Consider the following 15,005-nt stretch of genomic DNA (forward strand, 5'->3'; position numbering starts at 1 on the left):
TTCTGGCAGTTCCTGGCAAATCCAGCAGTTCTCGGCAGTTCTGATATCTGCCCTCTGCCTCAACTTTCCATTAATAAGATGACCCACATGGAGTTTGGCCCTAGTTGCCAATTTTAACAGGCATGCCCTTCCATAATGGTCTTTAGAATGTACAGGTGTCACCAAGTTCAAGAAGGAGGTTAACCAAGGACCCTATTAGGTGGTTTCAACATCTAAGGGAGTGACAGGTCCATAGTAGATCCATCAAGTGGCAGGTGCCATGTGATATGATGATGAAACAAAGTAGGGCATCAGGGGAAAACTCCAAGCCACATGCCATAGTACAAGGGTAGCCAAGAGAAGGGAAGCCCACACTTGGGTGTATGAATGCAGCCAGGAGCAATCATGGTACATGAGTTACCCGACTTTTGTTTTTCCACCCGGCTTCATATGTCTTTTGCCCTTTATTGATTTTCTTTTAAAATTGCTTGGTGCTCCAAGGGATGAGAGCATGATGTGAAAGATATAGTAGAGAATACCTCCTTAAGGTTAGGCAGCTCATCGCCCACCAGGGATTGGGACAATCATGGGTTCCTTAATGATGCAGGGGGCCAATATAGGGGGCCCTAAGAACAAGGGTGATGGCCATAATGATGGGGGTAGCCTTTTTCCCACGTGCTAAATTTGCATGTCCCAACCATCTTTTGCATTTTATAGTACATTTCCTGTTATAAGTGGCCAAATTATGTTTTTTTTACTTTCTTTTTAGCTGCATCAATCTTCGGGGCATCATTCCAAGCTCGACCCAAAGTGTGGACAAGGGGAGGGGAAGGCTAACTCCTTGTGGACCCAACGGACAAATGTGGACCGGGATAGGAAATATGTGAAAAGGGGTTATAATGAGTGGAGGGGAGTGATGTATGTGGTGTCGGGAAGCGGGACCACAAAACCAAAATCATGGTTTTCCATGTAGGGGCACTCGTAAAGCTAGTAGCCAATAAGGAAGATCCCACGGGACTAGGATACAAGTTTAACCACCAAATTGGATAAGGGGACAAGAGTACAAACCAAGCCCGTTCTTTTTGCCAAAGCCCCCCACTAATCCATGTTCGGAAGTGTCCATGATAAGTAAGCAAAGATACCCATCTACATAATGAAAAGCCATACCTTCGAGGTTGGAAGGCCCACCTTCAAACATACAATCATAATAGATGTGTGAGGGTCCATAATGGCTACCTCGGGTGGCAGAGATGGTGGTACATCAAGCTATTTGGTCGTTGTTGGCTAGGGACCATCTAGGAGAAAATTTTCTCCTATCAGTGTCACCCATAGGTGGTGGGTAACATCTGGCTCCAAATGGGACATTATCTCTCAGTAGACTGCACGAACGTACTCGAAGGAGAGGTCATGAGAACACTAGCAATATCTTGGGACTGCAGACCTGTTACCTGCACATCAAAGATTAAGCACACAAGGCAACATGCTTTTGCGATATCTTAGTCTTATGATCGCCCATGCTTATGTTAGGCCATAATAATCAACAAGAAATAAAACTTATTTTAGATGCAATTCTAATCTAAATGCACCTAATCTAGTATGATAAAGGAATATGATGCTAATTCTAATGTGAAATATCGATATGCAATGCATCCTACCCTAACATGCATGTTATCTTAGGCCAAGACTAAGTGTAAGCATACAACCAGTGCAACCAACATATAATTAGATCAATATAAGAATGCTTGTCCATATGACTACTTATGCAACAAACCCAAAAGCCAACATAGAAACAATCACATGGAAGATGATGTGGGTGGGAGGCGAGAAAATACAATATCCATATGACATAGAAAGGAATCCTGGATAAAGGGAAGGATACCAATTTACAGGTTCAAAGCCTTTCCTGTAAGCACAAAATGGAAGAATGAATGACCAAGCTCAAGAAATCCCTATCATGGTCATTGTTCATTACTTCATGCTTCGTGGTCGCCTCAAGGTCGTGATGGGAAGGAAAAGGGGACCCAGGACAAGGAGAGACACAACAAATGGATTGCTCGATATGATGGTCATATTGAAAAGGCACAACATTTGTGTGCTCACAGTCTTTAGGGTATGACTAGGAAGAAGGGATACATCTAACACATGGCTCTTCCTTAATATCACACCTAGGAGGGGGGAAAGTTCATTAATACTAGAAAGGGCAAGGCAAAGGGTTCATGGATAATGTGGCTAGGTTATTGGGATCTTGGAGAAGGTAAGGGGAAGTAAGGCTCTCGTTAATGTCATCATCGATATCATAAATGGGGCCAACTACTTCCAATAGACCTTCTTCATACATGGGAAAGCAATGATTGTCCCTTTCAATGGTGCTAGTAGGTGTATTATAGTGAGAAATGTCCCGAAGAAAGGGAAAACCTACCTCAGGTTCTCAACCTCATTTTTCATGTAAGTATCATAAATAGGGTAATTGGGAAAATGAAGGTTAATATTCATTTCCCTTCATTTATGTGGAAGAATTCAGAAATGTCAACGGGGACAACAATATCCACATCCTTCAACCTCCTTTCTTGAATGAAAAAACCCATTTCATGATCTTCATCCTTACGGGCTTGAGTGGGGTTTTCATCTATGCCATGTTCGTTCTTGATTCCCAAGTCCACATCCCAAAGGTCGACCATGGGTTCTTCATTTGCTTGGTCATTGTGATTTTCCTTAGACTCATTCCATTCTTTTGCATACCCCTTATTCTCATGAGGGTCTCCCATTTCTGAGTTTTCTTTAAGGTCATCCCAATCATTTAATTCATTGGCTTCTATGGGACGAATTTGTTGTGAATTGTAATATCTTTCATTGACATTCTTATCAAGATCCCCTTCAAGATTACTTGTCCCATTACTTGACTTATGTTGATCATACATGAAGGGATCTATTTGATCTCCTAGAAAAGGAGCTTCTTTCTCTGGGTTATAAAGACCACTTTCTTGGTATGGGATGTTGCTCCAGCCTCCCACGAAGATATCTTCAAATCTATCATAATCAGCAACACTTTCAGGGGGAAGATTGTCATACCAAACTTTAGCGTGACCTTCAAGTGATAGAGAAAATAACATCATAATTGTATCATTATTCTTGATTCTATACGGGCCCAGGTAGTAGAAGTCATCTATGTGGACATTAGCATCTTGATCGAGACTTCCTTTGAACCTGTGCAACCTATTCTTAATCCACCCATTCAGCTCTAGTAGTCTTAGAACTTCTTTAGGATCAAGGTTATCATAGGGCGATGGAGTGAAGTCATAGACCATTTTTATATCCTCGCATATAGGATCAAAATGGAGTTGCCGGGGTGAATTTGGATGCCCTAATAGATGCTTACTTCACCCTACAAGCATTTAACTTTAAGGTTCAATGAAGAACTAGGGCTTTGTTCTTCCAATAGAGTCGCCAAGAATGATATATCAATGGTGTCATAAGGGAAAAAGGACACATGTCACATGTCCCCGACAATGACGCAAAAAATGTTACCGCTAAATTTAGCAGGGCACCCAGGAGGGATTCCAAAGGGACTACAACTAAACCAAGTGGCAACAACAGGACAAGGACCCATGGTCACCTCAGTCGATGTCCCCTTCTCTTTACGGACTTTCACTAATGGGAGGAGTCCCGGTATGGTGGAAATCAATAGAATGATGAGGTCAATAACAATGTACAATGTGATTTCCAAACCCATTCACAGGAGAGGCTTAAATAATAGGTTGCTTTTCTTAGAAGCAAAAGAAGGGCTCTCCAAGAAAGGCTCAAGGGAAGGAGGCCTAGACCTAGGGATTAGAAATATCTCTTGACAAGGGATGCCCTAGACCCAAGATTTTGAAAGGGAAGAGGTTTCTAAGTGGCATTGTGAAATAAGAAATGGTAAGATGGGGGACAACAAAGAAGCCCAAGGGGACCCAAACAAGACCTAGGGTTTCAGGTGAATCTTCAAACAAAAAGCCTAGGTCAAGCAAGGGGGAAGAAGGGATAAAAAAATAGATGAATTTCCTTAGAGTCTACATCATAGGAGATCCCTTAGAAATCCACTAACCTAGAAAGACCTAAATCCAAGTGATTTTGGAGCTAGGGCTTGGTCTATCTCACAAACTAACCGTGAGATTTGCTTCAAATTTGGAGGGCTAGTGTTGGACACCCCAGTGCAATTCCTTGCCAACTCGCTCAACAAATTGATGGATAGAATGTGTTGAAGTTTCTAAGTTTACTTAATTTAGAAACCCTTCATGCACTTTTCCTGATTTATTCCTACCTACTTGTTAATTTTTCTTTAACAAGTTATTTACAAAGTAAATACTGAAAATAAACACCAGTGCATGCTCAACATATTACAGATCAGCAACTAAAAGAAACAAGAACAAACACACCACATGACACCACTATTTTTGGATCAACGTCCCCAGAAAAACCCAATGCGAGAAAACCGGTGCAACTATCTAAGGGTTTTCTTATTAAGCAATATCAAAGTACAATCTGGGTGTCGTAACTGGCCTACCCAACAGAGAATTTCCTTAGCAGCTATGCCTCACAGTTTGAGAGAAATCTCCTTGCTGAAACCCCATAAAACCCTTCCGGCAGCTACTTAGCACAAAACTGCTCCTGTAACCCCAGCGTTTGCCCAATCTGGACTGTGTCAGCCCCTCTTTGTCTCACGCTAGCCCTGCGTCAGCCTTTCTTGGCCTACGTCAGCCCCAAGAGGCCCTGCGTCAACTCTGGGGCCCTCTGCGTCAGCTACGCTGGCCCCTCTAGTGCTCTGCGCAGCACTTGGCTGCCTCTGCGTGGCCATGCGTGAGCCCTTGTTGGCTCTGCATCACCCTCCTTGGCTGATGAGCTACTCTCCCGACACAATCTCTACCTTCTCTATTCCTCTGTACTCAATGCCCCTCAGCAACTCTCCTGATCACTGATTCTATCTCTCTTAGCAAACCCTGCTCTAGAGAATAGAATGACTGATCATCTGGTTTGTTCTCCAAGTGACCCTCAAGCCTCCTCTTATACTTTTCCTATTGACATATCAACGGCCAAGATTAAGTCCCGAATCAATGGCCAAGATTAGATCTGGCTTGATCCACATCTTTTGGACCATTCTAACACAGAGTCATATTAATACACATTAATATTTTATTTTCCCTAAGTTTAGACTTAGGGACTCCATTAAAAATATTAATTATTTTAATATCTCTTGATCTGTTTAGAATCTGTCCAAACCCTTTCTGGGTATTGGAGATCTCATGTGCCCCAACCTCTCCACCAAATTTCGTGGCTAGAGCACATCCAATGCTACCCCAAATCAACAAAATGGAATTCGTTGGGTGCCCTAGCTAGGTTGTCTAGGGCTAGGGTAGAAAAATTGTGAAAAAGGGAAAATTTTAGGGTGATTATCAAGGACTTGAGGCCAGTGCCTAGCCAATTGTGGAGAATGGAGTCAAAGTGATTAAGGATTTTTTCTCTACCAAGGAGCCTTCCAACAACTTTGCATGCCCCAAAGAAGCAACTGCAATGTCACAAGAAATATTTATACTTCGACTTGCCAAGTAATGGAGTTTCAAGGTATAAAGAGTCAACCCACCCCTAGGAATGTTTCTATCTTCTTGCCAAAATGAATTACATATGCAATGAGCCAAGATTATCAAGTGTTTAATAATATTGCCTCACAATTAGGGCACAAATAAATGCAATAGTATTCCATACATTAGACAATAAGCATATAAAATTTCGCATAAAAGAAAGCACTTACATGACATGAAGATTATATCCATCCATTATACTTGCAAAAATGAAGCTCCAAGACAAAATACAAATATCCAAAATCAAAATGCATCAATTGTCTCCAATTCATCCAACAATTGCAGGTCCGAAGTCTTTTCTCCAAAGAGATACCAATCCAAGTGATGATGAAAGAGAGAGAATGCCTCTCTTCTATTTATATAATCCTCTAAGAGAATCAAATGCCCTATTTTAGCCTAATAATGCCCCTAAAGTAAAATAATGTGCAAAATAACAACACTTTTGGTGACAAGCCCACCAAATAGCTCCATAATATGAAAAATAATCCTCCCAAGAGGGCTGAAATGGTAATAAAATAGCTAAGAGGGCCATTGAAAGCCCTAGTCAAGTCCCTCATGTACCAAAATGAGTGGAAGGGCTCCAAAAATAGTGATGAAGGAGATGGCCCCTTGATCTCCAAGCAAATGACATGTGGTACTCCCAAGTGGCTTTGGGGGCACAAAAACATCTTCATGGGTTTCCAAATGGATCGAACAAGCCTATATCCCATCTATAAGGGCAGGAAAATGATGCAAGCCCTCCCTTTGCCTCACATGGTGAGACACAACCCCACCTGGTCCTTGGATCAACTGTCGAGTGTGTGGTGAGAGCTTATAGTCGGCTGGGCAAGGTGGTCCAGGTGCATCATCATCATCAAATAAGTGGAACACGAGCAAGCAATGGATAGTACTAAAGGATCCCATGGCATGGCTATCTGCTCTCTGCTATAGTGGAGGACCATGGCTCTCAACGCACACCCTACAAATGCCAATATGGCCCTCTAGAGGGCTTGGACCCCATATAGGGAGACCAAACCCCGAGATGAAGACCCACCTACAATCCTGTATAAGATTCAATGCATCTCCTCACCTTCCAGTACAACAAATCATTAGTGTAATTGAGTAAATAAGCTTACAAACCATGGAACCAAGTGGACACTTCACAGTGGCATGCCCTTTCATAATGGGTTTTAGAGTGTACAGGTGTCTCCAAGTTCAAGAAGAAGGTTAACTAAGGACCCTGTTAAGTGGTTTCAACCTCTAAGGGAGTGATAGGTCCACAGTGGATCCATTAAGTGGTAGGTGTCATGTGATATGATGATAGAACATAGTGAGGAAAAGCTCTAAGCCACGTGCCATAGTACAAGGGTAGCCAAGAAGAGGGAAGCCCACACATGGGTGTATGAATGCAAGAGGGAGCAATCGTGGTACATGAGTTACCCTGACCTTTTCTTTTTCACCCCTCTTCATATGCCTTTTTCCCTTTATTGATTTTCTTTTAAAATTGTTCAAGGCTCCAGGGGATAAGGGCATGATGTGAAGGATATAGCAGAGAATACCTCCTTAAGGTTGGGTAGTTCATTGCCCACTAAGGGTTGGGACAATCATGGGTTCCTCAATGATGTAGGGGGCTAATATAGGGGGCCCTAGGAGCCAGGGTGATGGCCATAATGATGGGGGTAGAGCTCAAGCTCGACTTTTGCCCACGTGCTAAATTTGCATGTCCTAACCATCTTTTGCATTTTATGGAACATTTCCTATTGAGAGTGGCCAAATTATGCTTTTTTTACTTTCTTTTTAGCTGCATTAACCTTCAGGGCATCGTTCCAAGCCCGACCCAAAGTATGGATAAGGGGAGGGGAAGGCTAACTCCTTGTGGATCCAATGGATAAATGTAGACCAGGATGGGAAATATGTGAAAAGTGGTTATAATGAGCAGAGGAGAGCAATGTATGTGGTGTCGAAAAAAATCAAACTTCTTGAGACTAGAAGTTCCCTAAGGAAAAAATTTCATCTGTGTGTGCTCTTCTTCCTTCAACCCGATGTTGGCTCTGCTTTAGCATACTGCTGCAAAACTTCTGCGTCCAGCTAGAGATATGCTCAACAAAAAAACTGAGTTGCTCCCTCTGTCTCTCGAATCACTCAATCTGGAAAGATCGAATTTTTCTACACCTCACTCAAAAAAATCAAACCTCCGCAAGTAATTCGGCCTCCTAGCAAAATGACTGCATTGCCCTTAGGAATTTCAGGTTGTTGTCCATAATGAGTAGCGAAATTCCTTCTCTCTTCGCCTCTGAGCTCTTTGGTTTATTAACTGCACTCTGATACCATGTGAAAATTCAAATACTGAAATCCTATTACAGCAACTGGAAATTATTCTCCTAATTGTTAATTAATTTAACAATTTAATTATTGTTTGCTACAGCAAATACTGAATAAATCACACTACAATCTACACAAATAAAATCGTGGAAGAATAAACGTTGAAAAAAATGCTAGCACACACATAAAAATAACACAATTATTTTTGGACAAAAGTCTCCAGAAAACGCCAACTTGGGAAAACTGATGTAATACCTTAGGGTTTTATTATTATGCAGCAGTGAAAAATTTGAGTACAATATCGATGCCTGAAATTGGCAATCCACAGCAAGAAAAACTGGGCAAAATACTGAAGGGAATTTCCCTTCTCCCATAGGAAATATCTAACACAACTTGCCTTCAGAAATCTGGCCATCCAAATCCCAACATGAGCCTCTTTTGTGCTACCTCTGCGCTACCTCTCTAGGATAACTCGACCCTCTTACTACTGCCTCTCTGGATCTGGAAATATTTCCTCCAAACTCACTATCCCTGCCCCTCAATCATTGCTTTGATCTCTAGCTCTCTCTCTAACAACTAACTACTGCTACTTTGGAAATCGATCTGCTCAGAAATCTAACTTCTTAAGTGTATTCTCCATCACTACTTCGACGTCCTCTTATAATATCCTCTGTTGGAGCACCAATGGCCAAGATTAAAACCTAATCAATGGCTAGGATCATCTCTGGATCAATTCGTGTGAGTTTCTAGATCATTCGCGCCTTGACTTAATTAATATTGATTAATTAACCATATTCCCTAAGTTTAGACTTAGGAAATATTTAAAAACTGGTTAATAATCTAATTAAGTCATTTCTAGGCAGAATCTCCAAAAATGATTTATGGGTTTTGGAGATCTCATGTATTCTAGCCTGTCCACAAAATTTCAAGGCTAGAACACATCTAATGCTACAAAAACTAACATTAAGAAGATATTATTGAGGGAGTCAACTTAGGGTTTTCAAGAGGGAAATCAAAATTTGAATTTTGATTTGGATGGAGCCAAATAGCTTAAACAAATGAACATCATCCGATGCTACAAAAACTAACATTAAGAAGATATTATTGAGGGAGCCAATGTAGGGTTTTGGAGGGAAATCGAAATTTGAATTTTGATTTGGATGGAGCCAAAAAGCCCAAACAAATGAACGTCGACTTTAATCTTTAGTTTAAATTTAAATATTTGATGCCCTCGCTGGAGTACTTTAACCATATAATATTTAATTTGATTTTTAATAAAAAAAATCCTTTTGACTTCTTGAGTTCCTAGCTAATGATATACTACCAAGTCATCAAGCTCATGGGGAAATTCACCACAGGATGGGGCTTTGATCTTCTGAAAGGCATATTTTGCAAACCGTGAGGAGCCACGAGATGTTTCATATACCATTGGAATCAGTATGACAAGAAGCATCCAATGATGGTGATTTGAGGAGAAACCCAACTGATCTTCATCTTCAAAAGATTCAACAAGTGCAAGGATTCGAGGGTTTTCTGTCATCCTTCTAGGGCTACTTGTCCATTGAAGTTTTCCATTGATGTAAATCATGACATATATTAAGAGCATTCCAAAACTGATGTTGGTGTCAATGACAACACCATGCAACAATTTTTGCCTGAGGCAGCTGGTCAAAGGGCCAAAATTTGGCCTGCAATACCACTATCAAAGCTCGGTCAAAATGCCATAGTTGACCTGCGATCAACTCTTAGTCAACCACCTAGAAACATAGATAAACTTTGGTCAAACAAAGTCAACGAACCACAGAAAATCTTGGCCTCTAAAATCAATCAAGAGCTCGGTCAAACAAAGGAATGAACCAAAGTCAACGTTGGTCAAATAGTTGGTCAATACAGAGATAAGTCAGAGGACACATCCCTCAGGGTCATGTGTCCAGTATTTCACATGTCAGACACGAAATACGACCTAAAACGTGTCCAAAACGTTTTTTATCGTGTCCTCCAATCATGACACGCGTTTTTGACATGGCAAAAATGTGCCCTAACATTTTTGCCCCTTAGGACACGTGTCCCACAAAAAGTCACTCATAAAGCTCACGCATGGTTCATTTTTTTGGTTTTTTGGGTCATTTTTCGCCGTCGAAGCTCGTTAGAGTAGTTGCTGTGTTGGAACTTGGTCATTGTTTGCTCGTTGGAGTCATTGTTGTGTTGTGTTGGAAGTTCCTTTAGCGATTCCCAACTGTCAACTTCACATCGACCTGGGTCCTGGATAATAGCGTTCATGGTTTGGGGCTTAAATTTCTTGTTTTTGAGCGTGTGGGGGCCAGGTCAACATTTTCTTGTATTCCATACGCCCATACCTATATAATTTGTATCAATGTATTCAAGAGACTTTTCAGGTGTCGGTTGCCATTCACGATTTTTAACTTTTTAAATAGCTTTATTCATGGTCTCTATAGCTCGATTCATTTGCTTGTTCTCTAAATATCCATCCACAAACATTTCCCATGTTTTGAAATTTGGTTTTCCTCCTTTTTCTAAAACATGTTCAAGAAAGACTCAGTGGTCTGCCTTTTCAATCATTCCTTTTGTGATATAGGCATCAATTAGTACATTGTGCCCTATGATATGGACATCAAATTCCACTCTTCAAGACATTTTTCGACTCCCTGCATATCTCCAAGTTTGACCATTGAAGAAAGCATGCATATATAGCCATTGTATTGTTTTAATTGCAAATTTCAATGGCTACAGAGAGTTGACTTAAATATATAGGGCTCTACCTAGTTGAGTCTGTCTTGCAATTGCCCACATTTTCCAAGATGTGCAACTTGAGTAAGTTAGATTCATATACTAGTCAACAAGAGAGCTAGAACTGCTAAGAAAGAAAATATCAGTGTCTGATGTCATATGTGCAATACGCAGAATGCCCCTGTTGAGATCCTCGATTTGGTTCTCAATCTGTTTAATAAGTTAATAACATGAAGATTCAAGAATGAACATTGAACTGTGAGCAATGAACATCATTGATGTAGTAAATTAATAAACTAATACTATATTTCAGTAACTTAATATGGATCAGGAACTATATTTCAGTGTTATATATATATATATATATATATATATATATATATAGAGATATAGATATAGATATATATATAAAACGTGTCCTTCGTGTCTTGTTTCCGAGGTCGTTGTGTCTCATGTCGAATACTCGTATTTACGTGTCCTCGTGTCATGTGACTTAGATGCAGAGATAATTTTCCTCTTCTCCTCCTCGCACGTGTAAACAAATCTTCTTGGTTTAGATCGTATTAATGTGATGGATGGATGCCAAATGAGGTCAATTGAATGCCAATTTATATGAGCGTTAGGAAATGGGTTTTGACCATAGGGTCAAACACCTTCATGTGGTGGGGCCGACTTGAGCAAATGAGGCCGACTTGGTCAACATGAAAAATACAAAAATTTCTCCTTTGTTTTGCTAACGAAAATACCAATCGAGGCTATCAATTTTCAACAGTAATGAGGCAGGGAGAGCTCATGCTAGGCTTTTCCCACTCACTAATTTTTGTCCCGACCATCTTTTGCATTTTAACCTTTTCTTTTTATTTTGTTGTGGCCATATTATGCTTTTTCATTATTTTAGTTGCATCAACCTCTAGGGCAAAGTTTTCCAACTCAACTCAAGGATGTGGATATGTGAGTGCCAAATCCCAATAAAGTAATGACAGTTAACCGGAAGGATGGCCATGGTATTAAAAGAGTGATGTGATATGGAATATGTTAAGTATGAAAAGGGCAATGGGCATGCTACTTCAATCCAAGTTTCCCAAGTAGTGCCCCTCCTATGACCTTAAGGCCTTAGAGGAGGTCTCACTAGACTAGGGCTAAATATTATCCCCCTTGGTAACTTGTGATAACAAGTTTACAGTCAAGATAGGTCAATCATCCAAACCACCCCTTTATCCATGTTAAAATGCCCAAGACATTATATCAAAGTACTCAATTGCAAAATGGTCTAAGTACCTATTGAGTGGTAGCCCACTTTTATCCAAGAGGAAAGCTGAATGGAGAGAGGTGCATGACCGGTGTAGATGGCAAAGAAAACTCGTATATCATTATCAATGAGCAATGTGTAGGGCTGCTAGGCTGCTAGCTGGCTGGCTGTCCAAGATAGGAGAAAAAAATTTCTACTATGGCGCTTACCCATTTTGGTGGGTAACAGGGATGCCCAACCCTTTTTCAGGGGGGGCACCTACAAGCACCCCTTTTGGGGAAACACGTCATCTGTGTTTCTTCAAGTTCCCCCAAAAGGGGGACATGGGGAAACATTTCCCCAAGCGTTCCCCCATCCTAGGAACATGGGAAATGTGGGGAGTGCACCCCACTCCCCCACCCTAGGGACACGTCCCCATGGAACATTGGAAATTCCAAAGAAGGAAACTTGTGGAGGCCAAGTTGTTGACCACCGAATTTGCAAAAGGCAGACTTAGATAGTATGATTTGAGGCTTGCAGAAGGAGATCGTCTGAGTTATGGCTAGGTTGAGGTCAATAGGATCACCTACCATGTGGCCGTATGAGGGGCAGCTAGGGGAAAGGAAGGTCTAGTTTGCAGACTGGGATTTTTCAATGGGCCGAGTTTTCCAGGGGACCAAGATTTTCCAGGTTCTATTGCTGAATCAAATTCTGTTATTCTCTGTGGGCCATTTTCCCTAAAAGGGAGCCCTTATTTGTTCTAAGAGATAAAGTGAAGAATCAATTGGAAGGTTTTATAATTTTATGTTGTGCCTTGTGCTTATGCTGCAAATTTTATTGTTAAATACCAGTGTATTTTTATTCAGCAATTCAGAAAATAATTTACTAGGTTAAATAAATATTTCTGGGTATAAAATTGCTAGGCATATATATCAGATCTGGTATTCAAGAATTAACAATTAGTCTACAACTCAAAGAAATCCACTCAGTGACCATCACACTGCTCTAGGAGACAGACTGCTCACTTTAATGTTTAAATGTATTATTCCTGCCATATGTTGCATCTTACTTGACCACCACTACATACATTTTAAATAGGGAATAACATCACTTGTCATGGATGATACCTTCACTACACCAACACCACGAAAAATGAGCAGTTTACTGGTCCATAGATGCACTAATTATTACAATTCATGGTATCAAATTTCAACTGATGATCACGTGCAGAATACCTCACAACCCTTCCAAATAGATTTTCCCCATAACTTCCTACAATGTAAGGCAATCGGCATGGTTGTTGCCAAAAAAGTTATTGCCTCCATCCATCTAGCTATCAACTAGCTAAGAACAACTTTCTAACAAAATATAGTTACCTTCATAGTTGAACTTTTGATTATCAGTTACATTTACTATCTGCCATGATAGCAACACAACCTAATTATTTCTATTAATGATTATCTTAACTTATCTTATATTACATTTACCTCTGCAAAATTAATAACTTTAACTGCCTTATTTCTTCACATCAAACTCAACACATGATATAGTTACCCAATTTATTCATTCATGGGAAAAGGCATGCACTCGTTAGAGCCTAAGACAGAAATTATTATCAAAGAAACACACAATGTCCTTTGATGGCCTAAGCAACCCTCGATAAATTCCAACAATGCCCCAAGTATGATAAACAGTATGCTTGTGATAAGCAAAAGCTTCAGGATACAGCAACAAAAAGGAGTTCACACCCAAAGACATTTCTTTTTTATGCCACAAAACAGTGGGGTCAGACAACCTACTTAGATTCTGTCTTCAATATTTCAATAATAGAATTAGAATGTGTATCCATAGACGATAGTCTCAATGGTTATAGAAAAAGGGTTGTTTCCAAAATTAGTCCAACAATGCATCCAGGAAAAAGGAATTGCATCTTTACCTTACATGGAGAAATAGTAATAACCACACAAGGACTTGCACAAAATATCTAGACAATATCAATGACATGTTACAAGACAAAACATACAGATCAGAAAGCACTTCTTCAATTGGAAAGTGTGTGAATCTAATTTAGGATGAAGAATAAAAGCCAATAAGAAAATTTGGATCATCTTACCATGACTTGGAGGATTGCAGTTTCATTAAAGAGACCTCCAGAAGCCTCTGGTGGTTGATTACTACCATCTGACGGCATTGAATTACATGAACTTCCAGTAACATGGGAAGTAGCACCACTGCACAAGTCTGGGTTGGCCTCAGATTTTAATTTTTTAACCATCCCAGGATCCATCTCTTTCAACTCATTTATCCTCAAAAGTTTCTCAAATCGATCTGTACACATTTGAAGCTTAAACCACTGTGCATGGGTATAAATTGTTGCCCTCATTATCTTCATCAATTGTGGTTCTTCAATCCCAATACTGGCACCCAATGCAACCTGCAAGGAAATCAAGTCCCATTGTTCAAAAGACAAATGACATTACTAAAAGCAAACATAATAAGAAAATAATAACCTTGGCAAAAGTTGAAATGGAGAAGAAAGTCTAGAAGAAGAAGATCATTTTGATTTTTTATTCAGTTTCAAACCTTTGCATTGACATGTTAGACAATCAGATAGCTACACCTATCTTCTATGAAAAAGTTTAGCGCCTACAATTGAATTAGATGTTTAGTCTTATTTATCTTCTCCCATTTATTGGCTCTAACTTTCTTCTTGAAGCTCATCACAATTATTTGGAATTCTCTACTTCTTTGGTTTGAATAACTCGATGGTTGTGATAAATGAAGAATGAATGCCTGTAAAAGGTTCCTAAGATTTCCTAGAGGCTTGATAATTGTAATCGATATAAGTCCTGAATATTATAGCTGCATAATCAAGGATGTCTTCATCCCTACTGCAGGAATCATTCTTTTAAATCAATAGAGAGGCTAAATGAAAAAAGCAATCCATTGCATAAAGAGTTTCATTACAAACCAAAGTTCTCGATTGAACTTCTGCTGCCAGCACTTTACAGGGTTTTAAATTCAGAATTTGAAATTTATTGATCTCACTTACCTCTTACTAGAATTTTACAGTAAATATTTTCACTTTCCTTCTTTAGAGTTCACACTTGACCAAATACACTATAGTTTTGATTTAC

The 15,005-nt window shown here is 39.9% G+C and overlaps 1 protein-coding gene across 2 annotated transcripts in view; it reads right to left on the reverse strand.

Annotated features, from left to right (window-relative positions):
• The window catches only part of LOC149239467 (Ran-binding protein in the microtubule-organising centre protein), a 328,713-nt gene that overhangs the window by 21,039 nt on the left and 292,669 nt on the right, over positions 1-15,005 (reverse strand). Inside the window, exon 11 of one of the 2 annotated variants that reach the window (XM_089373426.1) lies at positions 13,982-14,302. In XM_089373426.1, coding sequence (XP_089229552.1) covers positions 13,982-14,302 — 321 coding nt within the window. Of the gene's footprint in view, positions 1-13,981; positions 14,303-15,005 lie in introns of those variants that run through there. The other variant, XM_089373427.1, reaches the window with a different exon arrangement.

The sequence above is a fragment of the Pinus tabuliformis genome, chromosome 8 (genome assembly GCF_031772625.1).
Source record: "Pinus tabuliformis cultivar Carrire ecotype Pingquan chromosome 8, CPIR1, whole genome shotgun sequence".
Lineage (NCBI taxonomy): Eukaryota > Viridiplantae > Streptophyta > Pinopsida > Pinales > Pinaceae > Pinus > Pinus tabuliformis.